Consider the following 27,914-nt stretch of genomic DNA (forward strand, 5'->3'; position numbering starts at 1 on the left):
CTTTTTTGGGTAAACAACGCAAGACGTGTTTAAAAATTCACCCGTTATATAAAATGAAATAACTATGTACAATCAAGTCTAGAATTGGTATCCTATTCAAATGATAACAGCAGGGCGATCGGCTAAAAATGTATCAATCATTAAAGGACAGCATCAATGTCAAAACATGGTATTTAGCCAATGGGATTGGCCAAAAACCATGTTTTTACATTGATGCTGTCCTTTAATGATTGATATATTTTTAGCCGATAGGCCCCCAGGTATGGATTGACACCTGCCAACTGTCAGGTTACTGTACATTTGTGAATAAAGTTAGCAAATGTCAAACCATGTTCTTAAGCCCCAGTTTCCACCAAAGCGGAGATGGGTGGAGAATGGAGATGGTATTTAAGATCAATCAGATTATAGATAGATGACGTTAACAAATTATCACGTCATATTTCAATAATCGGATTGGTGTTAAAAACAGCTCCGCTTATATCCGTTTTGGTGGATACCAGGCCTTAGAATTTGAATAAGGTTAAAACGAGTATTTTCATTCGATTCTCAGCGAATATGGGTTAGGTTTTAAGTATGTATTATCCTAGGTATCCTACGTTTTAATCCTCTATTACTCTCGTGTAATACTGGTTTTGATCTTCATTACCTTTTTAGTCATGTTTTTGACCCTACATTACCCGAGGGTAAAAGTTTTTTTTGATTTTGTTTTAATTTAACTATAATGAGATTAATGACATAAAGCGCACAAGTAGGTAGTTATTGAAATGAATCGTCTCGCAACTATGCCATCAAGTTCGCTAACTGAGGTGCATTTCCACTAAACCGGAGACGAGCGAAGCGAAGAGCAGACGTGTACGCTTTGACCAATGAAATTAACAAGAAATTACGTAATAAAATTATCATGTCATCTAACAAACATCTGATTACTTTATTGCTCACATGTATTACGCTTAGCTACGCTTCAGTGGAAAAACAGGCTTACTATTTGAGTCTTGGCAGTGGTCGGGTATACGCGCAACTGACATCAACTTACGCTGAAATCTGTATAGCGTACTTTGACTTTACTTTCGAAGTAACACAATGTCGGTATTTATAGAGCTAACTTCGAAGTTAGGCCCAGTTTTCACTTGAGCGAAGTGAAGAGGGGATGTGTTCAATTAACTAATCAATTTATTAAAACTAGCGTGTGATATATGACCAACGGCCATATCGCGACTGTATCGCTATCGAATCGCTTCAAAAAGTCACCGTGGACGAGCTCCCTTAAATATTTTGTGGACTTGAAAGCGTAGTTGGTGCGATGGTTCATTATTTTCTAAATTATTCTGTTTGCGTTGTTCTAAGCACATGTTAAGTATGTAATATATTTTCAACTAATTTGTTAACATGCGTGTATCATCCATTGGTTTTGTACTCTTTAGTAGCGAGCGCGGATGATTTTTTTTTCGTTTTGTATTTTTTTTTAAATAAATTTATTTAACACTTTCTTGGATTTTTTATTTATTTTCGTTTCTCATTTCCTTGGTTTTGAGTTTTTGGTATAGTTATGGCCGAATACAGAAGAGTCAATTAATTTTTAGGTGTATCTTGCATTTACTAAAGGTAGATAGCGTATGCAACACATGTTTTACAGCACGCTCGATGCTGCTGACGTCACTTGCATTTCAAGTTGTTACAGAAAAATTCGACTCTTGCAGCCGGCTACTTTAGCTACACTAAAGCGAAGCGGAGTGGAGATGAGTTCAGCAGACCAATCAGATTGGTATAGCTTTATCACGTCATCGTCATCTCAATACTATTATTGGTTTGATGAACAGATCCTCGCTTCCCCTCAACGTGCAGGACAGGCATCCTATCCACTCTCCAACTAAGTAGAGCGGAGAGGTGTGTTAGTTGCTTCGATCATAGACTTAGTCTGTGGTTAGTTGAACAATCAGATTCATAATGTATCTTAAAAACTCATTGGTTGACTACACATTTCCGCTCCGCTTAGGTGGACACCGGTGACCGGGCCTTAGCTTAGGCCTAGGGATGAACCTAGCGAAAATCTTCGTACAGAATCCTGTTTTCTTTCTTGAAGAATTTAATTAAATCTATCACTAACCCTAATTTAACGTTTGACCTATAATGTAAGATTCTCTTAACTTTTAAGACGGTTTTCTGTATTCGGTCAGGTTTTCCTGTTTTAGGTATTACCTAATTTAGTATTTTATGTATTTCTATACATTTAAAAACTAAATGTTGTGATGTACTTATTTGCCGGTTACAATTGACGGCCAAATATACTATTTTTCTAGCGAGTTATTGGTGTTTTATTTACAGAATACCTATAACCACGACAGTTAGGGCCGGCGCACATATGGCTGAGCGCAGCGCAGAGCATTTAATTTATCACAGTCAAAATATTATCGACATTGTCCTCATCGAAATAATATCTAAAATCAATTGTGCATCCGTGCGGATACTCGCGCATCCGCGCGCAGGCCCGGGCGTGCTCGCGCATTCTCTGGTAGAAATTCGCGTAATGTGTCACGCGATTAGAAAACTTTGTAGGCATGCTCTGCGCTACGCTCCGCCATATGTGCGCCGGCCCTTAGGGAACTTCAAACAAATCTTCGAGGCATCGACGTCGCTGGCAGGCGTCAAAATGTATCAAGGTGTTTGTTTTGTACAGCCCTATTTTCCTTTGATTTTACGTCACCATAGCCTAATATTTGACACTAGATGATGTCCGCGACTTCGTCCGCGTGGATTTAAGTTTATTTAAAAATCACGTGGGAACTATTTGCTTTTCCGGGATAAAAAGTTTCCGAAGTTAATTTCCGGAACATAATTCCCTCTGTACCAAATTTTATATAAATCGGTTTAACGGATAGATTCTTAAGAGTCCCGTAGGAACTCTGATTTTCCGGGATAAAAGTAGCCTATGTACCAAAATTCATTAAAATCTGTTCAGCGGTTGAGCCGTGAAAACGTAGCAGACAGACAGACACAATTTCGCATTTATAATATATCTACTAGAGGATGCCCACGACTTGGTCGGCGTGGATTTGGGTTTTTAAAGATCCCGTGGGGACTGTTTGTTTTTCTGGGATAAAAAGTTGCCTATCTCAATTACAGGGATAAGTATAAGTATGGATAATATGTATATTGTCAGGATAAGTATAAGTATGGATAATATGGACGATTCAGGACTGAAACCGAGAGTTCCCTCACTCTAGTTCACTCTGCCATAACTGAGTTACCTGCGGTAGGTACCTAGTGGGGCGCTGCTGGAAAGTGACAGTTGTCATAAGTTGACGAATCACTGAGCTCTCGCGTGACGTCATCACACCCCTCCCGCACCAACCCACTACCGCACGAACCTAATCATGCGTTATACCCAATGACTTTCTAAGCATGGACACATCGTGGCATACAACACAAGAGCCCAAACATGGCACACGTTTCTAAATTCACCCTATGTAGCTTCAACTGCTCCATTTATACATTCCCGCTAACATTCAAGTCCTGTAAACTAACCTCAGTGATTAAGCCGCAATGTAAATCGAACTAAGCACTCGAAGCTGAATAAGGTGATTTTAGAAGCAAACTTGAACAAAAAATGGAATGTAGTAGTGTAGCACTATTAATTTTTGTTATTTCTTTGAGAGATTTTTCGTTTTTGTAAATATGAAACTATTATACTATATCTATACTATATAACTATTATACTATATCTGCTCGTGCTGATTCACTGACTGACTGACTAACTAACTAACTGACTGATTGACTGACTCATTTGATCACCTCTTCTGTAAAATTTTGTATGTTTTTTTTTACCGATGGTTTCGTATAGAGGACAAAAAATGATTCGGAGGAAAAATATGGATAGAGCTGATGATTGAGGATTTCGGTGAGGAGCACGGCCAGGGTATTGAAGATAGGGGGGGGGGGGGGGTGCTCGAACAAATGTCACTCAGAACTTCATCCAATTGACAGGGAGCTGAAAAATAAAACCAAAATGGCGGATTCAAGATGGCGGCCATACAAATTTCATGGTGTCTATCTCGGAGAATATAAAAGATACAAGAATGCTTCTTTGGCGAAAGATGATCAGGACCCGAAAGTCTACTTGGTGAACAAAAAAAAAACAGAAAAAAGGCCCTCCCACCAGCCGACCTAAACCAATTAAGAAAAATCTCAATCGGCCCAGCCGGGAATCGAACCCGGGACCCACGTCATACAAATCCACCGCGCTACCACTGCGTACCGGAGGTCGTCAAAAGATAATAAAATAAATGTGATACAATAATGGCCAATAGATTTTACATTGAACAAAAAAAAGCTACTCCACAGTTTTGTTTTTCCGACATTCGTGACGCGCCCTTCCATCTGTCTCTTTCCGATGTGCGTGAGAGAAAGGAATGGGAACATTGTAAATAATTTTAGATATTTCTAGTGTTTTCAATGGTTTTACTAAGTATTTTACACTTTTTCGCATGTTATCTTACGTAAGTAAAATTAACTTACCGGTGGTAAGTCACACCATCTCTTTTCTGCGTCGCTAACGTATTATTTCGGCACTTTTTGATCGCGCATTTAGGCGTCTTGACAGCTTTGCAGTCAACATGCGACTAATGAAGAAAGTGTGCTTACACCGAGTATAAGCACACTTACTTGGTCCCTTGTTATGCGCGCCAGTGCGATGTCCTTGCTTAGAAAGTCATTGGTTATACCTATAAATGGTCAGCTGGGAATCGAACCTGCGACCTAACTTGATTAGGCCAAGCGCACACATCAGATCCAAGAGAGATACTTATGTATTGCGTGACAAATGTTCATAAATCACACATTTTTCCATAAAACACTTGTATTATGACACCAATATAAATTGTTTTGATGTCTATCTATGTATTCTATAGGTACATTTTTACACCATGTTATTAGACTTAGGTATCAGATCTATCATGCTATAACTGGTTATAATAAATGGCAAATAGGTAATTTGTGGGGAACCTTATTTGCTCTGTAATTTGAAGATGTGGACTTTGAATGGATTCGTTTTGATGATGCTCTTGGTATTGGCTAATTCGCAGGTAAGATTTTAATTATTTAAGTATCCATGTACGCAGGTGCCTACATACGAATAAATCTTCATCCTACAAAAGTAAACCTAAGTAGGTAATCAAATTTTTGCTAAATGGATTGAAAATTATTATCCTTTACATACAACAGTTTAAACGATTTTGATGAAATTTGGTACAGAGTTAGTTTAGGTGCCACCCGAGGACAGAGATAGGCTACTTTTTATCCCGGAAAATCAAAGAGTTCCCACGGGATTCTTAAAGGTCTATCCGTTTAAGCGAGTTATATGAAATTTAGTACAGAGGTAGCTTGCATCCCGGAAACTAACAATTACAAGTTTTAATATCCCTGAAAATAAAAGCGTCCACGGGATTTTTAAATAACCTAAATCCACGCGGACGACATCCCAGGCATCATCAGCTAGTTTACCACCATATTTCACCGTTGTAGTCGAGTATTTAACTAGGTGTATCTTAATTCATTGATTAGGTGTATCTTTTGAACTAAGTACGAACCCATATTTTCAACCCCCGACCCAAAAAGAGGGGTGTTATAAGTTTGACGTGTGTATCTGTGTATCTGAGTATCTATCTGTGGCATCGTAGCGCCTAAACGAATGAACCGATTTTAATTTAGTTTTTTTGTTGTTTGAAAGGTGGCTTGATCGAGAGTGTTCTTAGCTATAATCTAAGAAAATCGATTCAGCCGTTTGAAAGTTATCAGCTCTTTTCTAGTTACTGTAACCTTCACTTGTCGGGGGTGTTAAAAATTTTTAATTTACACTTGTGTTCAGTTGGATTACACCGTGCACTTCAACTCCCCTCTCTACGTATGCCCCGACGAGGTCAGTCAGGCTTTCGTGGACACGTCCGAGGTGCAGCTGAAGTGGTACAACGCTACCACTAACATGATGGTTGGCGCCATCAACTACCTGAAGGGATTCGAGCAAGACACTACGGTAAACAGAGCCTCGATAGCTCAACAGTTGAGGAGCGGAATCCCGAAAGATCGGCGGTTCAAACCCCACCCGTTGCACTATTGTCGTACCCACTCCTGGCACAAGCTTTACGCTTAATTGGAAGGGAAAGGGAAGAATTAGTCATGATTATTGGCGTCACTCAGAAAAGCAGGTATTATTTAAATATTTTTATCGAATTATTGGAATGTCCTCTCCAAAACCAACACAAAAAAACACAAGTTTAATGTGTAAGGTTATCCGAGAGTTTTAATCTAAAAAAACTAATGCCAAAATAAATTATTTAATTAGAGCGTGATTGCTATCACAACATCTAATTATTCAGTTCACAATCCAAAATACCGAAAATATGCGATATCGCTCCGAATCTCAGAAGGAGACTGAACTAAAACCTTCGAAACACCCGTATTTATGCAAGTTCAATCTTGTTGGCCTCCTAGCAACAGTTTGTATGACATCGAATGAGCGAAATATCGATTTTATCAAACTACCTGCATTAGATAAATTAATAATTTTATATTATTTTTGACAACTCAAATCAATTTTTAAAAATAACCTTACAGTTCGGCCGTCCTGAATTTAACACGTCCTCGTGTTTCTAATCAATCCTGTCATGTCAGTCGCGGGCTTCCTTGCCCTAAGTCAAATCCAAATCATGGGCTATCCTGCCCTCCGTCAAATCATTAAAACCTACCCTTGAACTGCCGAACTCTCAGTTTTAATATCAAGTCAACAATAAATCCAAACGACTAACTTCTCATTCGATGTATACAAAATCTGAACCACTTATTGCAAATTACTTTCCACTTCACAAAAGACTAAATTCTTAAAAAAAAACTAAAAATTTTAATCACCAAATCAAACTCAATAAAAATTATAATCAAATGTGGGTTGTTTACAAAAAGATACCAAAGCGAAATTAAGACAACGTGAGACACGTCCCGCTTCTGAATTATTGGCGTCACTCAGAAAAGCAGGTATTATTTAAATATTTTTATCGAATTATTGGAATGTCCTCTCCAAAACCAACACAAAAAAACACAAGTTTAATGTGTAAGGTTATCCGAGAGTTTTAATCTAAAAAAACTAATGCCAAAATAAATTATTTAATTAGAGCGTGATTGCTATCACAACATCTAATTATTCAGTTCACAATCCAAAATACCGAAAATATGCGATATCGCTCCGAATCTCAGAAGGAGACTGAACTAAAACCTTCGAAACACCCGTATTTATGCAAGTTCAATCTTGTTGGCCTCCTAGCAACAGTTTGTATGACATCGAATGAGCGAAATATCGATTTTATCAAACTACCTGCATTAGATAAATTAATAATTTTATATTATTTTTGACAACTCAAATCAATTTTTAAAAATAACCTTACATGATTAGCATGGCTAATATTTCTTATAAAAGATTAAAAAAAATAGAAATCAACTATTACTCGGTCAAGTTAAGTTTACACCTCGCGTCGAATATGTCACACTGACGCTTAGGAGTGTGACCTGGTTCCTCCTTCACCTTTATTTTTATTTTATTTTTATTTTTATTTATTTGGGACAATAAACAATTACATATTATATATTACAGCTATAACTTAAATTATCGTTCAATATTAGTAAATATGTAATCAACTACACTATCCACAGCTTAACAATAGAACTTTCTCCCATAGTACTTACTGCAAGGCATCGTCAAGGCCTGCATCCGTACGTAGTTGAAATTCCTCGGACACGTAGTTACAAAGCGATTTGCTTCCTCGTTTCTAATCTGAACCGCTAGAATATGAAACGCCCTTCCGGCATCAGTTTTCCCTTCCACTTTTAATACCTTCAAGTCCTATCCTATCCTTATAGGATCACTTTGTTGTTTTTAGGGTTCCGTAGCCAAATGGCAAAAAACTGAACCCTTATAGATTCGTCATGTCTGTCTGTCTGTCTGTCCGTCCGTATGTCACAGCCATTTTTTTCCGAAACTATAAGGACCATACTGTTGAAACTTGGTAAGTAGATGTATTCTGTGAACCGCATTAAAATTTTCACACAAAATTAGAAAAATAAACAATAAATTTTGGGGTTCCCCATACTTAGAACTGAAACTCAAAATATTTTTTTTCATCAAACCCATACGTGTGGGGTATCTACTTGGCCGGTTTTTTTTTTCCTTTTAAGGTATAGAACCCTAAAAAGTTGCTCGCGTGGGCGCCTCTACGACGTAGGTTATCTTTCTAGGGTTAAGAGGGCTCTCTCCGTCAGTCGTTTCCACTCGTTTCATACAATCGTAGTTCCAATTTCATTTGAATATTAAGCAACCTAAGTCCATGAAATTTTGCAGACATATTCTAGAAACTAATATCTATGTCTGTGGTTTTCCAGATTTCTGTTAAAATATTCGGTTTCAAAGTTACGCGGTCTTGAAAATTTCATACAAATCTTTGAGCCCCTGTAATTTTAAAACTACATATTTTTAGAAAAATCTAAAACACCACAGACACAGATATTAGTTTCTAGAATATGTCTGCAAAATTTCATGGACTTTGGTTGCTTAATATTCAAATGAAATTGGAACTACGATTGTATGAAACGAGTGGAAACGAGTGACGGAGAGAGCCCTGTTAACTTTATTTTGCAGATAGAACTGGTACTAGCAAAGGACTTGGGGGGATCTTATGAGATAATGTTGTCACATGAGGTATGCGACGCGTGCGCAGAGCTGGCCAACCCTTACAGCGCGTACGGGTTTTACATGAGGAGATTAGGCTTCCCTCGAGACTGCCCCTTTGAAGCCGTAAGTCATAATCTATATCCAGTACTAAAAATTAGTGGTTAGAACGTCTGCCTCCTAATCGGAGGTCGAGGGTTCGATCCCGGGCACGCACCACAAACTTTTCAGTTATGTGCGTTTTAAGCAATTAAATATCACTTGCTTTAACGGTGACGGAAAGCATCGTAAGGAAACCTGCATGCCTGAGAGTTCTCCATGTTCTCAAAGGTGTGTGAAGCCTACCAATCCGAATTGGGCCAGCGTGGCAGCGTGGCCTAAACCCTTCCCAATCTGAGAGGAGACCCGTACTCAGTAGTGGGGCGGAAATGGGTTGATCATGATGATGATGATGACTAAAAGTTGCTGATTTGACTACCTAGTAAGCACCGTCCCTATAAGCCCTAATTCGCACGAGCGTGAAAAAAGCGTTGCGTTAAAACCCGGCGTTGCGCTGAACATACAAAGTGCGCGTTAAAAAAGCGTTGACGTGTGAACGGATACTTGCGAATGCATTTGTTCTATTTGAAACGCTTTTTTAACGGACGTTAAAAAAGCTCTCGTGCGAATGAGGCCTTACGCTGGCCATACAAGATCAAGTTTACCGTCAAGTTTGAGCGGACTTGAAGGCGTCTAGTTTCAAATTTTCATACAATAAACGATGTTTAGGAGATATTGTGCCAGTGTACATAGATAGAAAAACACAATTCCATTTTTCAAAGTCGGTTAAAAAGTAGCCTATGTTCCTCCTTGGTTAATCCTCTACTTCTCTGTGAAAGTCCCGTCAAAATAGGTTTAGCCATTCCGAATTCCATTTAGCCCGTTCAAACAGACAGGACACTTCAATTTTTAACCCCCGACCCAAAAAGCGGGCTGTTATAAGTTGGACGTGTGGTAGGTATCTGTCTGTGGCATCGTGGCTCCTAAACTAATGAACCGATTTTAATTTAGTTTTTTTTGTTTGAAAGGTGGCTTAATCGAGAGTGTTCTTAGCTATAATCCAAGAAAATCGGTTCAGCCGTTTGAAAGTTATCAGCTCTTTTCTAGTTACTGTAACCTTCACTTGTCGGGGGTGTTATAAATTTTTAATTTAAGTACACTTATTAGTATAGATGTAGATTATACCTACATATAAAAATGATTTCAGAATAAATATCCCATCAGAAATTTAGAGGCATATCCGAGGAACCTACCAATCGACAGTGACATGGCAGGCAGCTACCAGCTGACGATAAATATCAAGAAACGTGCAGACGAAGACTGCCTTCCTGATGGCATGACATTCATTGCGTGCGTCACAGTAGACTTGATTGTTGAGCATTTGTAATAGTAATAAAGTTACTGATACATTTACAAACGTAATTTTTTTTTATTAAAAAGAATATTAGCCATGTGAATCATGACTAACTTTCCCCTCCAACTAAGCGTAAAGTTTGTGCTAGGAGTGGGTACGACAATAGTGCAACGGGTGGGGTTTGAACCGCCCACCTTTCGGGTTTCCGTCCGCTCCTATAACCGTTGAGCTATTGAGGCTTATAGGCTTATATTATTTATAGGCTACATTATCTTCCTTACCTTTCGAGACCATATTAACACAGTGACTGGTGACTCATTTCAAAAAACCGGCCAAGTGCATGTCAGATTCTCGCACTGAGGGTTCCGTACTCGGGTATTTTTTCCATTATTAAAAACATGAATAATTTATGAATAAAACAAAAACATCAATGGTTATTTCGACAAAACTGAATTTATTAAGAACACGCCACACTCATTCGTCGTCTGGCTCGTTGACGTTCTCGTCGCGACTAGACTCGTTGAAAACTTCGTCGTTTTTTCTCACACTAGGTTTAGGATACGAATGTTTAGCATTAGCGTGCCTTTCACGCAGACGAAGTCGCGGCCATTATCTAGTTTTTAAAATAAAATATCAACGGTTATTTCGACAAAACTGAATTTATTAAGGACACTTCACACTCATTCATCGTCTGGCTCGTTGACGTTCTCGTCGCGACTAGACTCGTAGAAAACTTCGTCGTTTTTTCTCACACTAGGTTTAGGATACGAATGTTTAGCATTAGCGTGCCTTTCACGCAGACGAAGTCGCGGCCATTATCTAGTTTTTAAAATAAAATATCAACGGTTATTTCGACAAAACTGAATTTATTAAGGACACTTCACACTCATTCGTCGTCTGGCTCGTTGACGTTCTCGTCGCGACTAGACTCGTAGAAAACTTCGTCGTTTTTTCTCACACCAGGTTTAGAATACGAATGTTTAGCTTTAGCGTGCCTTTTCACTTTCTTGTGTTCATGTTTTTCCTTGTGCTCTTCCTTGTGTTTCTTTTCTTTTTTCTTTGAATGCTCTTTGCTGTCACTTTCTGAACTGCTTGAGCTCTTATGATGATCCTTCTTCCTAGCATCGGAAAAAGAAAAATTTGAAACACTGATAAAAAAGTTATTCTAAAAAACTAATTTAAAATCACGCGATTGACCAAAAACGCGGTTTAACTTAACTGTTGTTTTGTTTCGGGATCAGGTAGGTACTTACTTTTCCCTTAAAATTTCTTCATGTCCTTCGTCACTGCAACAAATGGTAGAATTTTGTTAAATTGTTTATTTAAAGTGCATTGGGAAGGTATACTTATTGCAAAAAAAAAACTATCAAACGCACCTATCATCAGCTTTGTCATTCTTCTCAGCACTGAAAAATACCAAAAAAACAATTGTTATCAATTTTTTTTGTAAATAAGTACAAAAGCTTTGAAAGGTATTAGGTACTAGCTGATGCCCGCGACTTCGTCCGCGTGGATTTAGGTGTTTCAAAATCCCGTGGAAACTCTTTGATTTTCCGGGATAAAAAGTAGCCTATGTGCTAATCCAGGATAGTATCTATCTCCATTCCGAATTTCAGCCAAATCCGTCCAGTGGTTTTTGCGTGAAGGAGTAACAAACATACACACAAACTTTCGCCTTTATAATATTAGTGTGATCTACTTCAGGTAGTTACCTAATAATAATATTACCAACATCTAAACTAAACTATGCTTATATAATAAAATTATGTAGGTAGTATTTAACTTTTTCATCAAAACATATAAAAAAATTAACGTTTAAATCCATCTTTATTTTTTTAAGAGTCAATTGCAGCAGACCCGATTATCACGAAGCTTGGCAAAAATGAAACTTGCGTCCTAGGGGACATAGGATATTTTTTATCCTGGAAAATCAAGTAATTCCTGTAGCCTTTTAAAATATTCGTCCAAGCAGGCAAAATTAGCTAGAATGAGTAAATAAAGCTAATTAATTAGTAATTAGCTAGAATGAGTGAAAGAAAATTAGAACCTTTCTGTTTTATCTCTTGCATCATCGTCACTGTAAATAAAATAAATGATTATAATTATTATTTATGAGTATAATTTAAGTAAGTACTTTTTAGGGTTCCGTAGCTCAAAATGAAAAACGGAACCCTTATAGGATAACTTTGTTGTTTGTCTGTCTATCTGTCTGTCTGTCTGTCCTTCTGTCCGTCTGTAGTGTCTGTCAAGAAAACCTATAGGGTACTTCCCGTTGACCTAGAATCATGAAAGGCAGTTAGGTAGCAGGTAGATAGGTCTTATGGCACAAGTAAAGGAATAAATCTGAAAACCGTGAATTTGTGATTATATTACATTTAAAAAAGAATGAAATTAATTCACTAGATCACATAAAGATGGCGTCGACCGTTATTAACTTGCAGAGTTCTAAATAAAGGTTTTAGGTATTTATTGTACGATGAAAAATAGTACGGAACCCTTTGCGTACTAGTCCGACTCGCACTTGGCGGGTTTTTGTACATTTTAATTCTTCTTCTGAATATACTTACTAATTAGTTCGAAAAACTTACTCATCAGCTTTATCCCATTTGACCGTCCATTCCTCGTGCGTGATACCAGTACGGAAAACTCTCCTGCAATTTGATCTGTCGGAAAAAGGGAAGTGATTTAAAAAAAATCAAAATGTGTTTCAATTCTCAAAGTAAGATAACCAAATGGGGTATTGTATGAAAGGGCTTTACCTGTACATTCTAAAACAGATTTTTATTTATTTTTATGCATAATAGTTTTTGATTAATCGTGCAAAATGTTGGAAAAAATACCCGAGTACGGGACCCTCAGTGCGCGAGTCTGACTCGCACTTGGCCGGTTTTTTCTTCTTGCCCTAAAGCTCCATTATATCATGGCACCTTTGCTATTACCATCTAGTTCTAGCAGGACTATTAACTTATTCTAGCTTAAACTTAGGCTGAAATCTATAAAGCGCACTTTGACTTTGCTCTGACTTAAGATTGAGTTAAAACGAGACAGATTTATGTGAGAGATATCTGTCTCGTTTTAACTCTGTCTTAAGTCTAAGCAAAGGCAGAGCGCGCTCTATAGATCTCACCCTTAGACTCAGGGATGAGTTGTGACTTGTGATGATGATCATGATGATAATATGAAAGTTTTAAAGGCTTAACTTACTCGACATCCTTGTTTATAGCACACGATATGAACTGTCGGTTCTGGAATACACTGGTGTACAGGAACGGGCCGTGGCAGCTGTGAGTCTTGGGGTCTATCTTGCACGCAGATATAACCCCGATCACCCTCTCCTTGTCTTGGTACTTCACTATGAGAGGGCCGCCGTGGTCGTTCTACCAAAAAAAAAAAAAAAACAAAAATTAGAAAGATCGTTGTGTGATGTGCTCTTGGAATTCTCTAGGTATCTTTAATGAGCCTTTGGGGTGTTTGAGCTCTTTGAGCCTCGATAGCCCAACGGTTGGGGAGCAGACTGAATTCCGAAAGGTCGGCGGTTCAAACCCCACCCGTTGCACTATTGTCGTACCCACTCCTGGCACAAGCTTTACGCTTAATTGGAGGGAAAAGGGAATAATTAGTCATGATTAGCATGACTAACTCTTTTAAAAATAAAAAAAATCATTATACAGGTTATAACCAGAACGCTAGCAATATCTTAGCGTTATTATTATACTACCATAACATAATCCAATGCCATTCGCCTTATTATTTGCCTAATTTTGTAGTTTTAGTGATTTAATATTTTTCAAACCCGCATTGTAAAGCGTGCAAAACTCGGGTCAATGCCCCGCCTATAACGTGGCATTTACTTCGAGTGATCTATTTACGGAACGTGCGTTGACCTCTTGTTGAAAGAAAGTTTACCTCACAAAATCCTCCTTGCTTGCTTGACCTCCGTGCGGTATAATCATCAGGGTCTTGAAGATGTCTCCCCACGTCAATGCGTAGTTGGCTGGAGTCGTCGTCACGTCTCGTCTCCACGTCAGTACAGTTGGCGTATTTTTTCTGAGGATTTTAAATAAAATAAAATAAATAATAATAAAAATAAAGTAAATAACCCAATCGTAATATCTGCGAACCGGTTGATCCCAGTCAGCCTCGCTTACCATGTGAGGCGACTGGGGTTCCGTGGATAAATAGCGTAAAAATGAATGAATAGCTAGCTACGGAATGCTATGACAATATTTCATGATTCAAGTCAATAGCTTTGAATATTTTTATAGAATTGCAAGTCAATAGCTGATACTTCAGAAGAACTCTCTTGGAATTATTTGGCGTAGCTTGGTACGTGGATAGATCATATATTGTATAATGATGGTCCTGAACCGTTGGTATTAAGCCAACGTGTACGAAACCACTTCGCATATAGACTAGTGTACTTGCCCAACATGCTGGGCCAACGTTTAGAAAAGCCAAGTAAGTTAAGAAAAAGTGTTCCCGCTCCAGCCCGCCGTGCTCTAAGGGACCGCAGGTAGTAACAAAAAACCACGGTTTGTTCTAAAAAGACCGGGCCGGTTTATTGAACCCAAGGACGAACACACTTGATCAATATTTTACATGAGTATATATTCCTTACATAATCGACCAAGACCGCGACATATTGGTCATACAGCGCCATCTATTATCTGGCTTGGTAAACAGTATAATTGGTCTTGAACATACCGCCCGCCAAGGACATTTAGTGAGAAATGTCCTTAATTAAATGTGTTAATATTATGTACTCGTAAATATGACTATGTTCTTGGTGGGTGGTCTTACATGGTTTGAAACTTGTGCTAAATGAACTATAAATGAACTAGGTTGAACTTTGAAATTACATAATGTTAAATGCACTAGTCTTGAATTTTTGAACTAAATTAAACAATCATAAATGAACTAAATTGCGCTTTTAAACCATGCAATGGTTTGCTCTTACATGAAATAAATTTACAAATTTGATCTTATGAACTATAGATATTATCAAACTTGAGCTATACATAAACTTAAACTATAACAATTTCTTATTATCTAACTAACCTACACAGTGTTGATCTAGTAACAGTTTGACCTCAACGATGACTTATCGCATTTTGAATGAATTGCCACCTTTTCAGTATACTTACATTGGACTCAAAATAGTTAAGTATTATTAACCTTTGGTACAGCTATCAGTGGCCCTACGGATCTAACAAATACCGGTGTAAACGGCAGAGAGTCACTGAGATCTGAACTGTCTCCAGATATGGGCTGTTTTAATGTATATTATTTTAAATTGTAAGCAACTTTTGTCCTCCTAAGTACTTGAAATATTGTTCTTAAATCTTCGGTTCGTACTTTCTTCTTCAGTAAATATTTTAAAACTAAATGAGAGTTTGATCTCCTTCCGAATGAACTTTTAACTCTGTCCGTAACTGGATACCTAATGTGGATTTTGTGATCTGCACTGTGTATACTTATTTAAATGAATCACCGAACTTGTGCAATTTAATACTAGCTTCTGTTATGTGCTTCACCATCGCATGTGCGTGGGACTAGTACTTGTAGTAAGTTATTCTACTTCTTCAAGGTAAGTATTCTTTTATTTTCTTTAAAATTATGCTAAAATTATCTTTTGCTATTTTGCTATACCGAATATGCTTTTTTTTTCTTTTGAATAAATATTTTTTCTGCTTTTATACTTAGTGCTATCCACTCTAGTGGCCTATATGATGTATACTAACTGATAATATTGATCTTTTTGTTTCAGGTCCAGACGTTGGCTTCAGTATTCACCGAGCATCTAGATTGATCTTCGCTTTGAATAAAGGTAAGTTCTAAACCCTATGGTACTCTTTTTCCATTTTTATTCGTTCGATCTTTAGTTTATCCTTAATAATTTTTGTTGTTCTTTTGCTCTAGTTGTTCTTTTTGTTCTAGTTGTCCTTTTTTTGTTCTAATATTCATTTTTGTTCTTCATGTCCTTTTTGATCTTGAGGCTAATTTTGCTCTGTTTGTTCTTTTCCATTGTGTTCTATTTGTGCTTACCCTTGCTTAAGGTGTCTTGCTGTTGCTTGTCGTTTTCTTGTGTGTGATTTTGTATGTTCTCTTGATCTTCTTTCTTGTATATGCTTGTTAATATATCTACTTTATTGTTATTCCATTTTTCAGCTTGCTCTTTTAAGGTTGTCTTAGCGTTTCTTACGAATGCATGATGTGGTAAGTAGACAGTTTCATTATTTTCTCTGTCATTTATGTTTACAGATTTTATATGGCCTAATTGTAAATTTCTGTTGTGTTCTATTTGTTTCAGATCTAAATTCTTCGATAGTCTTTTGTGTGATAGTTGGGTTTTGGTTACGTTCAGGTGTCGTGTCTGATTGCAACCTTCATCTGTCCTATTTGGTGCTCTTGGTTTGAACTTCTGCTCTACTTCTATCCGTTTTGAATTTTTAGTTTCAGTGACCTGAGCATGCATAACCGATATTTCCGGAGTGTCCTCGTTGTTCTTGTTAAATTGTTCGTTAACTGTGCCAGACAGAATCCACCCTAATGTTGTTCTTTGTGCTATAAGTTTCCCATTACGGCTCTTCTTTATGCCTTCTTGTACTATTTGGCTATAAATATCAGCACCCAACAGCAAATCGATTGCCTTGGAAGTGTTGAAATGGGGATTTGCTAGTTGTAAGTTCTTAAATTCTGTCCAGTCCATGTTATGCACTTGACGTTCCGGTAAGAACGTTGTTATGTTCTTCAGCACGTAGGCTGTGACCTGTATGTTGTTGTCCTGGTTTGTCCTCGATCTTAATTTGATGGTAACTACATATTTTGATCTTATGGCTTTGTTTCCTCCTAGTCCAGTAATCATTCCGCTTACAGGAGTCTTCTTAAGCCGCAACAGCTGGACTGCAGCCTCAGTTATAAAACTGGCCTGCGATCCTTGATCTAACAAAACTCTGAGGATATGATCCTTCCCAGCTTCAGACTCGGTGTTTACTAATGCCGTAGGAAGTAAAACCTGACCGCAACTGGAAATCCTTTGAGTTGAAAGACATGAAACTATTGGTGGAGTATTAGCTAAAGTGCTAGTACTCTCAACAGGTTTTTCTGCCATTGAACTGGAAGCTGTGCTCTCGATCTCTTGATGCAAAAGGGAATGGTGACGCAATTTACAAATCCTGCAGGATCCAGGATTTCTGCACTGAGAAGATATGTGATTGCTGCCTAAACAGTTCACGCAAATTGAATTCTTGGCCACAAAGTCACGCCTTGTTGCGATATCTTCACCAGCAAACCTTTTACAAAAACACAATTTGTGTTGCTCTGAACAATACTCACAGCGCATAACTGAGGTATTTGTAGCTATAAAAGACTTTGGTTTTGAACTAGAACCACTGTTGTACTGTACTGAAGGTTTTCTAGAATCTACAAATTCTAAAGCGCGAAAACGGTTTTCCATAAAAGTTTTAAATTGTTCTAAGGTTGGCAATTGATTCGAATCGACTGAACTAGAAATATGTAGCTCCCACTGTTTCCGTGTTTCGGAATCGAGTTTGAAAGTAACAATATGAATTATGATAATATCCCATGTGCTAACATCAATGTCTATATTTTTTAAGGCATTCAAGCAGTCTATGGTGGTGTCTATAAGGTCTTTTAGACCAGATGCTGACTCAGTGTTCATCTGTTTAATGCTAAACAAGCGTTTAAAGATGCATTTCGCTAAGTATTTTCTATTGTTGTACCTTTGTTCTAATAGAGACCAGCATCGACTGTAATTTGCACTAGTAATTGGTGTATGCCTTATTAATTGCTCTGCCTCACCCGTTATGTGAGATTTCAAATAATTTAACTTTTGTACATTGTCTAAATCAGTATTATTGTGAACAAGAGAAACGAATAAATCACGAAATGTTGTCCATTCTGAATAACTACCCGAAAATGTCGGAATAGTAATTTTTGGAAGCTTTACTAACGGGCTGACCTTATCACTATTTGTACTAGGACTTGACTGACTTTCTGTTGACCTAAGTTGATTCAAAGTTCTTATTAACAGAGATTTATAATTGAAATAGTGATCTTTAGTAATATCATAAATTTCTTTTACAACATACTGTGTACTTGCTAAAATATCTGGTTGTGAAATTTCAAACAATTTAGCATGATTTGCTCTAAAAGATAACCAATCGGTTTCTAAACTTTCCGATCTAATTTCTACGTACTCTTTGCTTATTCTTTCTTTTGCACTTTTCTTAAAATTGGATAAATCCTTTTTAATTGAATTATGTAAATCTAACTGCACATTTATTAGTCCTTCCATTTTGTACTCAAATTAAATTAATTATTGATCTACTTAGCTAAAATTTCACCTCTTTACTGACCTATTAAATAATCATTGTCCTCATTTGAACTCAAACTAAAAGTGTTCTAAATAATTCATTTGTACTAATTTAAGTTAAGCAACTTGGAAAATACCCGAGTGAAAGCAAAGTTCTCGATTAAATTAACAAGTGTTCTATCAATCAAAATAATTCTATGTTCTATACCATCATGTAAATCACGAGTGTTTGATTGATCTAAAATTTCTATGTCCTAAATAATTTCAATGTTCTTTTATCTTGAAAAATTTACAAGTGTTTTACTGATCGAAAAATTCTATGTCCTAAGATATTTCTTGAAAATTTTACAAGTGTTTGAAACTTAAACAGTTCTAGGGGAAATCGGACATAGGTTCCCCGTTCCCTCGTTTTTAGTGAAATTATTCTAAGTCCTAACTAGCATGCAATTTACTCTAAGTTAAAGTTAAGAGTTTACTAATATTTCTACAAGTTTCAAATTCTATGTTCTTATTAGCTTGAATTTTCTAAGTTATTGAAACCAATGAAATAAAGTTCAATTTTGCTTGAAATATGAATCACTGACATAAAGTTTAATTTTGCTTGAAAAGTTGACATAAAGTTTGTACTCACGGTTTGACACTTCACTTGAACTATTGCACTCACACGTCACGATGACAGCTGTCAGCTTGACTTTGGCACCTGTCAGACTTGACTTTGACACCTGTCAGCTTGACTTTGACACCTGTCAAACTGGTCCTTGGTAGTCCATCCTTGGCGTACTAGGGTTGTCCTGCTCTGCACCGCTTGTCTCGCTCGCTCTCGCTGGTCCGCGCTGCTAGCGCCCTCTGCCGGCGCCTGCCGCCGCTGCTGGATCCACGTACTCTGGTGTCTGCAGCGATCCACTGCGAGTACGGTGAGTGGTCCACCAGTGGACCACTTGTTCTTCAAAAATATCCGGTTCGAAGGACCAAAATGTTCCCGCTCCAGCCCGCCGTGCTCTAAGGGACCGCAGGTAGTAACAAAAAACCACGGTTTGTTCTAAAAAGACCGGGCCGGTTTATTGAACCCAAGGACGAACACACTTGATCAATATTTTACATGAGTATATATTCCTTACATAATCGACCAAGACCGCGACATATTGGTCATACAGCGCCATCTATTATCTGGCTTGGTAAACAGTATAATTGGTCTTGAACAAAAAGAAAATAATTCAAGTTCCAACTTTACTTACGTCACAAATTTCGCTGAGTCGTTTCATGACATCCTTGGTACAGATCATGTATTGCGTGATGATCTCCCTGAACCGTTGGGCCCACTTCTTGGCGCATTGCTCGTTGTCCATCACACACACCTTGGCCTCTTGGAGGAACTTGGCGTTGGTTGGTATGTGGACTGATTGGCGACGGTACACACCCTGATAGTCAAAAAATGGTTTTGTTTTTGAAATCATAAGCACCTCCTTGGCACAGTGGTGAGCGAGAGTTCATTATTTAGAGATCCTGGGTTTGATTCCCAGCAGGGGTCATTTGGGAATGTATAATTTCTAAATTATCTCTGGTCTGGTTTGGTGGCAGGCTTCTGCCGTAGCTAGTTACTCGTACCACCCTACTGGCAGAACCATAGCGCCAAGCGACTTAACGTTCCGGTACGATGCCGTGTGGAAACCTATAAAACTGCCATACCCCTTCCAAGTTAGCCCGGTTCCATCTTAGACTACATCGCCACTTAACAGGGCTCTCTCCGTCACTCGTTTCATACAATCGTAGTTCCAATTTCATTTGAATATTAAGCAAGCAAAGTCCATGAAATTTTGCAGACATATTCTAGAAACTTATATCTGTGGTGTTTTAGATTTTTCTAAAAATATGTAGTTTTAAAATTACAGGGGCTCCAAGATTTGTATGAAAATTTTAAGACCGCGTAACTTTGAAACCGAATATTTTAACAGAAATCTGGAAAACCACAGACATAGATATTAGTTTCTAGAATATGTCTGCAAAATTTCATGGACTTAGATTGCTTAATATTCAAATGAAATTGGAACTACGATTGTATGAAACGAGTGGAAACAAGTGACGGAGAGAGCCCTCTTAACGAAAACACATTATATTGCGTGGTCTTTGGCAGACAGACAACGAAGTGATCCTAAATGGTTCCTTTTTTCTTTGGAGAACGGACGGAAATTTTACGGAATCCTACAAATCAGCGATTGTTTCAAAATCTTACCTCTCGGAAGTTATTCCCACTCCCCCAACCAGCTATCCAGCCCTTAGTTCCAGCCTTTTCCATATCCCTACTAACGTTGTTGTACAAAATAGGGTGCGTAGCGAACTCACAGCCTTTCTCACAAACTCCGAACTTGAAGGGCTTTTCCACTTTTATTATGGCTATGTCGTTTGATGACCATTTTATACTGTCTTGGAAGTCGAATTTGTAGTCTACAAAATACAGTACAAAAGATGTGAGACGTGGGACACACGACAGGCATATACCTAAAGCTGCCTGTTATCAATCAATCAATTAGCCTGTTTGCATCCACTGCTGGATATAATAGACCTTCTCGAGAGCGCACCACCACATACGGTCCTCCACCTTCCTCATCCACCTTCTGTATTCTGTACCATCACCCACCTCCTGACCAGCCAAAAAGTTAATCATCGCCAAGTTTTGCTTCGGAAAAATAATTTAAGCCAAGGAAATTCTATACATCCACAAGGAAAACATCGCGAGGAAACCTGCAAATGTTCTCAAAGGTGTGTGAAGTCTTAAGTGTGTCTATCCGCAGTGGGCCAACGTGGTGGACGATGGCCTAAGGCCTTCTCATTTTCAGAGGAGACTCGTGTTTGGTAGAAACCAGGGATAGATTGATGATAAAGATGACCTTGAATTTTGGATGAATTGAGCCAAGCCTCGTACAATAACCACTAACTCACGGTTTTCAGATTTTATCCTTTACTTGTGCTATAAGACCTACCTAACTGCCAAATTTCATGATTCTAGGTCAACGGGAAGTACCCTATATTTTTCTTGATAAACACGACAGATGGATAGACGGACAGACAGAGGGACAGACAACAAAGTGATCCTATAAGGGCTCCATTTTTTCTTTTGAGGTAAGGAATCCTAAAAATGTAGTCTACGCAATCACTCACTTTTAGGAATGCACTTCCATACAACCTTGCGTCGGCGTTTACAAACACAGTCATCGCTCTTGTAATCGAAGCTGTCCACGAACTTCGTGGTGCCGGAGACGACGTAGAACTTATCAGCGTCCTCTACACAAGCGGCAGATGTCAGCACGTAGTGGGCATCGACAATCACGCCTCCGCAAAGCCAGCCGCGGTACTTGTGGGCTTTGGCTGACTTTTTAGTCAATTGCAGATATACCTGGGTGAGATATCACAAATGAAAATTGATAGAAGACGGCCAATGCTGAAGTTTAGGGACAACAGGTGCTTTCTATGGCTCTTATCTTTAGAGTTTAGAATCTAAACGAATTAGACAAACTGTTAGTAGACGTGGTGCGAGAGAAGACAAAGAACTGATTAGCATCCTTTAAACAAGCGGCAGATGTCACACGTAGTAGGCATCGACTATTACGCCGCCACAAAACCAGCTGTGGTACTTGTGGGCTTTGGCTGACTTTTTAGTCAATTGCAGATATACCTGGGTGAGATATCACAAATGAAAATTGATAGAAGACGGCCAATGCTGAAGTTTAGGGACAACAGGTGCTTTCTATGGCTCTTATCTTTAGAGTTTAGAATCTAGACGTGGTGCGAGAGAAGACAAAGAACTGATCAGCATCCTTTAAACAAGCGGCAGATGTTGCACGTAGTAGGCATCGACTATTACGCCACCACAAAGCCAGCCGCGGTACTTGTGGGCTTTGGCTGACTTTTTAGTCAATTGCAGATATACCTGGGTGAGATATCACAAATGAAATTTTGATGGAAAATGGACTTTTGGGGACATCAGGTGTTTTCTATGATTTTTCATAAATCGGAACAAATTAGGGAGACACTGTCCACGAACTTCGTGGTTCCAGAGACGATATTACACATGAAAGTTGATGGAAGATGGCCAGTGCTGAAGTTTAGGGACAACAGGTGCTTTTTATGGCTCTAATATTTAGAGTTTAGAGTCTAAACCAATAAGACAAACCGTACCAGAGATAACAAAGGGCATTTGCTGATTGTTTAGTCTAACCTGAATAGCTCAACGGTTATAGTAGTGGACTGAAATCCGAAAGGTTGGAATCCGTTGAACAGGCGGTTCAGACTGCACCCGTTGCACTGTTGTCATACCTATTCCTAGCACAAGTTTTACGCTTAGTTGGAAGGGTAGTTCTAAATTGTCTCTGGTCTGGTCTGGTGGAGGCTAGTTACCATCTTACCGGCAAAGCAATTTAATGTTCTGGTACGATGCCGCTTAGAAACCGACCAGGGGTACGGGTTTAAGTAAACAATACCCAAGTTAGCCCATTTCCATCTTAGACTGCATCATCACTTACCAGGTGAGTTCGCAGTCAAGGGTTAATTTGAATCATCAGAATTTAAAAAAAAAAAACTTACCATGTAAGGTCTTTTTCCTATTTCAACTCTCTTGCTGTATAGAATTCTTCTCGTATCAACGAATGTGTTGTTTTCGAAAACCCACCCTTCATCTGCAATATCATGTATTTCTTCATTAGTTCTTTCAGTTGCTTCAGACTTAAGTGTTATACTCTTCTCTTCTTTAGTTGGAACTGCAATTACTATACCTAACAAACAAAAAAACAGTATTAAAATTAATCAAACAAATATTTCAAAAAAAATAATGTTAAGTAGTAGTACTTACCTAAAATTAAAATGAAAGAGACCAAGGAAAGCCTAGATTTCACCATTGTGCTAGAAAAACTAATCACAAAAGGAAATAGTTATTTAGTTTTCATGATCTTCATATGTATTTGCAATTTTATGGTCAATCTACAAAGGATTTTCGCTACATTGATTCTAATAATTCGTTTATTCCATTATTTAATCAATATTGATTAAGTTTGATAATTCAAATTCACATTGATCCAAAAACTTTGCTAGGTTCTAGCGATTGAACATTATTGGTACCATCACGGTTTATTTTAGGTTTATTTAATTATCCATTTATTTTAGATTTCTATATCTCTAGAGAAAAAAGTGAAAACCGCGAATTTGAATAACAAAACATATTTAAACCATTTGACCAGTTATTATCATAATAATTTTCAAATATCCTTGACCGGTCGGTACAGCCATAGAATATAATGATGCAGTATAAGGAACAGACTTTGAAAATCTTTCTGAACCTTCGGCTAAGTAGTATAACAGGCCATTAAGTTCAGAAAGAAATTCATCGTCGTATTATCAATGAACATCCACTTCTAGATTTTGTAATTTATTATTTTGGGTTTTGAGGTCTAAGAACACTGCGTTTTTGGTGCAGGGTCACCATTTTCGCATCTGGGACCATCGATCCATCTAAATACGTGCCTCACTCATTACCACGTCCGTTTGGAGTTAGCAATGGAATCTCCATAAGGCATTAGGCAAGGTAATTTCTAAAATCTAATTCTACGGAAGTTTCATTCAGGTAGGTATTACTACTTAGGCAGAAGAAGAATAAAACAAAACAATATCGTCTTAATCAGCTTTATTGAAAACAACTCTAGCCACCTATTTGTGTTTATCAGTAGCATTCAGATTAGGTGCGGCTTTAGAATCTGGTCTAACTATGGAACCGCTGCCTGCAAACACCTTGTCCCCTGCAGTCTCCACCTTGTCTTCTTCAGCTCGTTGGACTATTACTTGTTCGTTTTTAGCTGGCCTGAAAAAAATATAAATTAATTCTTCAAATTTTAATAGTTGAATATATTACATTTTAGCTAAAACCATTGACAGTTAATATACAAATCCCTTAATTGATGGTAGAAACCTTCTCGCAAGTTCCAACAATAATTGTACACTGTTTCGATCCAGTCTGGTAAACTACGTGCTAATGCATAGGTAACGAATATACATATTGACAGACACACATTAATTTATGTATGATTTATTAATGATTTTAGGACCTAGAATCATACCTAGAACCTAGAATCTAGGTTATAGTAACTTACCCATCTGGATGCGTTTTCCATGAAAGAACTTTTTCAACGTGAGTCACTCCCGATCTAAATTGTCGCCTACATTTTGGTCTGAAAGAGAAATTATGATGAGGATTATGAAAATTACGAACATTTCTAGACAACGTAACTAACTGATATTGGTTTGAAAGTGTCCAGGTCGAAATGGAAATGGGCAGGGCATGTCTGTAGGACTACAAGATGACCGATGAAATCGACGTGGCCTCCAATCCAGTAGCAAATACTGGAATGGAGTCCACGTACTGGAAGGAGAAACGTTGGAAGACGACCTTCCGAAAAACTTGTAGGAGGCTTGCCCAGCACCGAGAAGAATGTCATGCACGCGAGGAGGCCTCTGTCCAACAATGGATTAATAAGGGCCAACAAAGAAGAAGAAGAAGACCGTTTCTACTCACTCAACGTCCTTATAAATGGCGCACGAGATGAATTGCCTGTTCTTGTAAATGCTAGTGTACAAGAACGGCCCGTAGCATTTGTTGCTCCTCTCCTTGACCAGACATGCTGAGATCACACCGATCACGACAGAGTTTACTCCAGTGCCGTATACGAGAGGGCCACCGTGATCGTTCTAGAAAAAAACCAGTCAAGTGCGAGTCAGATTGGCACACGAATGGTTCCGTACCGTCGTAGCCTAAAGTAGTTATACAAGATATAACACTTTTAAGTGCAACATTGCAAGTTAATTATGAACAGCGCCATCTATAATGTGATTTAGTACACACAGTATTATTTGAATTTCGTGAACACAATTTTTTTTGTGTTGTAACCACAAATTCACGGTTTTTCGGGCTTTCTCCTTTACGTGTGCTAGAAGACATTGTTATTTGCCAAAATTCATGAATATTAGTCAACGGGAAGTACCCTATAGGTTTTCATTCCCGTGTCTTGACAGACACGATAGATAGACAGACCGACAGTGAAGTGACCCTATAAGGCTTCCTTTTTCCTTTTAAGGTACGGAACACTAAAAATGCGTTAACAGCGTCATAAGCTACTAGACTACAGGCCCATGTTTAAAAATGGGTGGGTCATATGAACCACCAGGTGACGTATACAGGACGATATAAGAGCATAAAATAATAAGTTTCAGCACTATGCCGTCACTTGTAAGCTGTCCAACAGAGTGCTGGTGAGAATTGAAAAGTGCAGGTAGAGTGAGTACATTTTGGTCATATATTTTTGTACGGCATTTTTACCATCGATAGATCCATGAAAAATAATAAGAAAGCGCGCAGTGCCGTAAAAAAATGGTGCGCCACAAAGTCAGTAAATGTTTTGATTTTCTGACAATTTCCGGGGTAAATTTGGTCATTTAATTCTGTACGGCACTAGTTTCATACTGTTTCAATACAGCCTCTAATCCATTATTCCGCAACGCCGTACAAAAATCATGCGACAAGGGGAAAAAATTGAGGGTAGCAACCCCCTCTCTTTCTGTGGTCCGGGGGGTGATTTGACAAAGTACGGCTTTGGTTCCAAAACATTATCTAGCACTCAAAAGTACTATTAAAAATAATGCCGTAAAAAAGTTAGTGTTCATTTGAATGTGTATCAATAATTATCTTAATTTCATGGTATACTTAATTTTTAAAGCTGTAAAATCATTTGACTCTGTACGGCAACTTTTTTTTTAACATGATAGTGTAAAATACTATTGTTATATAGTATTGCCGTTCAAAAGAAACTGTTCTAAAAAAAATTATAGATAAAGACAAAAACTGAAATTTTTCAAATTATTGCAAAAGTTTAAATATTCATAGATTAATAAAATATAGCAATTTTCTACGCTTTTCCCTTGTTTTAAATAGTATTAAGATAAATAAATTAGGAAAAAATTATGCCGTACATTTTAATGCAGACCATATCTTTTAGGCTGATGAAAATGACGCTACCATTTTAAGGGTGTAGTACTTTATGGCCATCTGATACTGTACGGCATTAACATATTTTTGAAGAGAACAATTGATAATATGATAAAATCACTATGCCGTCTAACTGAAGTGAACGGGTGTGTATATAATATCCACATCCCCTACAAACCTTTGGACCAACGAAAATGTACGGCATGTAAAAAAATATTATCTATGCATAAAACACTTTCAAAATAAATTAATTTTATGTTGTTTCAAATCACCCCCCGGACCACGGAAAGAGAGGGGGTTGCTACCCTCAATTTTTTCCCCTTGTCGCATGATTTTTGTACGGCGTTGCGGAATAATGGATTAGAGGCTGTATTGAAACAGTATGAAACTAGTGCCGTATAGAATTAAATGACCAAATTTACCCCGGAAATTGTCAGAAAATCAAAACATTTACTGACTTTGTGGCGCACCATTTTTTTACGGCACTGCGCGCTTTCTTATTATTTTCCATGGATCTATCGATGGTAAAAATGCCGTACAAAAATATATGACCAAAATGTACTCACTCTACCTGCACTTTTCAATTCTCACCAGCACTCTGTTGGACAGCTTACAAGTGACGGCATAGTGCTGAAACTTATTATTTTATGCTCTTATATCGTCCTGTATACGTCACCTGGTGGTTCATATGACCCACCCATTTTTGAACATGGGCCTGTAGTCTATACGCTCTACTTATTGACACTGTTTTTAAAGAATCAACCAGACATGAGAATGATGAAACACCGGCAACTTTCTAACTCTAATGTAGTACTGAGAAAAACTCCGATGCTCACCTAAATATTTTTACTCCAACCCGGGAATCAAACCCGGGACTTTATCAGCCGCATTCCAAGAGAGAATCAACGAGGTCAAACGAACCAGTGAAGGAAGTAAGAGATAAACTGCCATACACCTTCCAGGTTAGCCCGCTTCTATCTTAGACTGCATCATCGCTTACCACCAGGAGAGATTGCAAGCGCTAACTTGTTAGATACAATTTTTAAAAAACCTACTTCACAAAACCCTCCATCAGCTGATGCCTTGGACGAAGCTGATGCATATCTCCGGCTGTCGTTATAAGCGGAGTGCATTGTTAGGTTAGTTGGTATTAACTCCGTCTTGAGCGCTTTGCCGTCTCTTCGCGCGTCTTCGTCGTCAGAGTAGTCGATGTCTTGGCAGTCAACGTATTTCTCCTGTAAAATTAAAATTATTCTCATTCACGTAAGCTGCTAAGTTTAAAGCGGTAAAAAGAGTAAAAATCTTACTAAAATCATTAGCTCTAGCATCACACAAAAAAATTCATTTCACAATTTTTAGTGACCCCACTGTATTAAAATACGCAATACATGCTATTACACTGATCGTGAGCAATTTACTCTTATCTTAAGAGAAATCGTGTAACAAACATATAAAAAAA

The 27,914-nt window shown here is 38.0% G+C and overlaps 2 protein-coding genes across 2 annotated transcripts in view; one reads left to right on the plus strand and one right to left on the minus strand.

Moving 5' to 3' along the window:
* The first annotated feature begins 4,952 nt into the window (after positions 1 to 4,952).
* On the plus strand, positions 4,953 to 10,130 carry LOC123877508. Its single transcript, XM_045924311.1, has 4 exons — positions 4,953 to 5,078; positions 5,861 to 6,025; positions 8,675 to 8,830; positions 9,951 to 10,130. Exons 1-4 carry the CDS (start codon positions 5,022 to 5,024, stop codon positions 10,128 to 10,130), a joined length of 558 nt encoding a protein of 185 aa, XP_045780267.1. The 5' UTR covers positions 4,953 to 5,021.
* An 813-nt stretch (positions 10,131 to 10,943) lies between these two features.
* LOC123877509 overlaps positions 10,944 to 27,914 on the minus strand; it is a 36,785-nt gene continuing 19,814 nt past the window's right edge. Inside the window, exons 27-41 of the mRNA XM_045924312.1 lie at positions 27,511 to 27,690; positions 24,989 to 25,161; positions 24,567 to 24,644; positions 24,129 to 24,277; positions 23,011 to 23,198; positions 21,589 to 21,823; positions 20,663 to 20,874; positions 19,668 to 19,850; positions 14,004 to 14,144; positions 13,302 to 13,474; positions 12,686 to 12,760; positions 12,145 to 12,174; positions 11,474 to 11,503; positions 11,351 to 11,383; positions 10,944 to 11,215 (exon numbers count right to left, since the gene is read on the minus strand). Of these exons, the coding sequence (XP_045780268.1) occupies positions 10,984 to 11,215; positions 11,351 to 11,383; positions 11,474 to 11,503; positions 12,145 to 12,174; positions 12,686 to 12,760; positions 13,302 to 13,474; positions 14,004 to 14,144; positions 19,668 to 19,850; positions 20,663 to 20,874; positions 21,589 to 21,823; positions 23,011 to 23,198; positions 24,129 to 24,277; positions 24,567 to 24,644; positions 24,989 to 25,161; positions 27,511 to 27,690 (2,112 nt within the window). The 3' untranslated portion in view covers positions 10,944 to 10,983. The remainder of the gene's footprint in view (positions 11,216 to 11,350; positions 11,384 to 11,473; positions 11,504 to 12,144; positions 12,175 to 12,685; positions 12,761 to 13,301; positions 13,475 to 14,003; positions 14,145 to 19,667; positions 19,851 to 20,662; positions 20,875 to 21,588; positions 21,824 to 23,010; positions 23,199 to 24,128; positions 24,278 to 24,566; positions 24,645 to 24,988; positions 25,162 to 27,510; positions 27,691 to 27,914) is intronic.

This window comes from Maniola jurtina, chromosome 24 (genome assembly GCF_905333055.1).
Source record: "Maniola jurtina chromosome 24, ilManJurt1.1, whole genome shotgun sequence".
NCBI classification, from domain to species: domain Eukaryota; kingdom Metazoa; phylum Arthropoda; class Insecta; order Lepidoptera; family Nymphalidae; genus Maniola; species Maniola jurtina.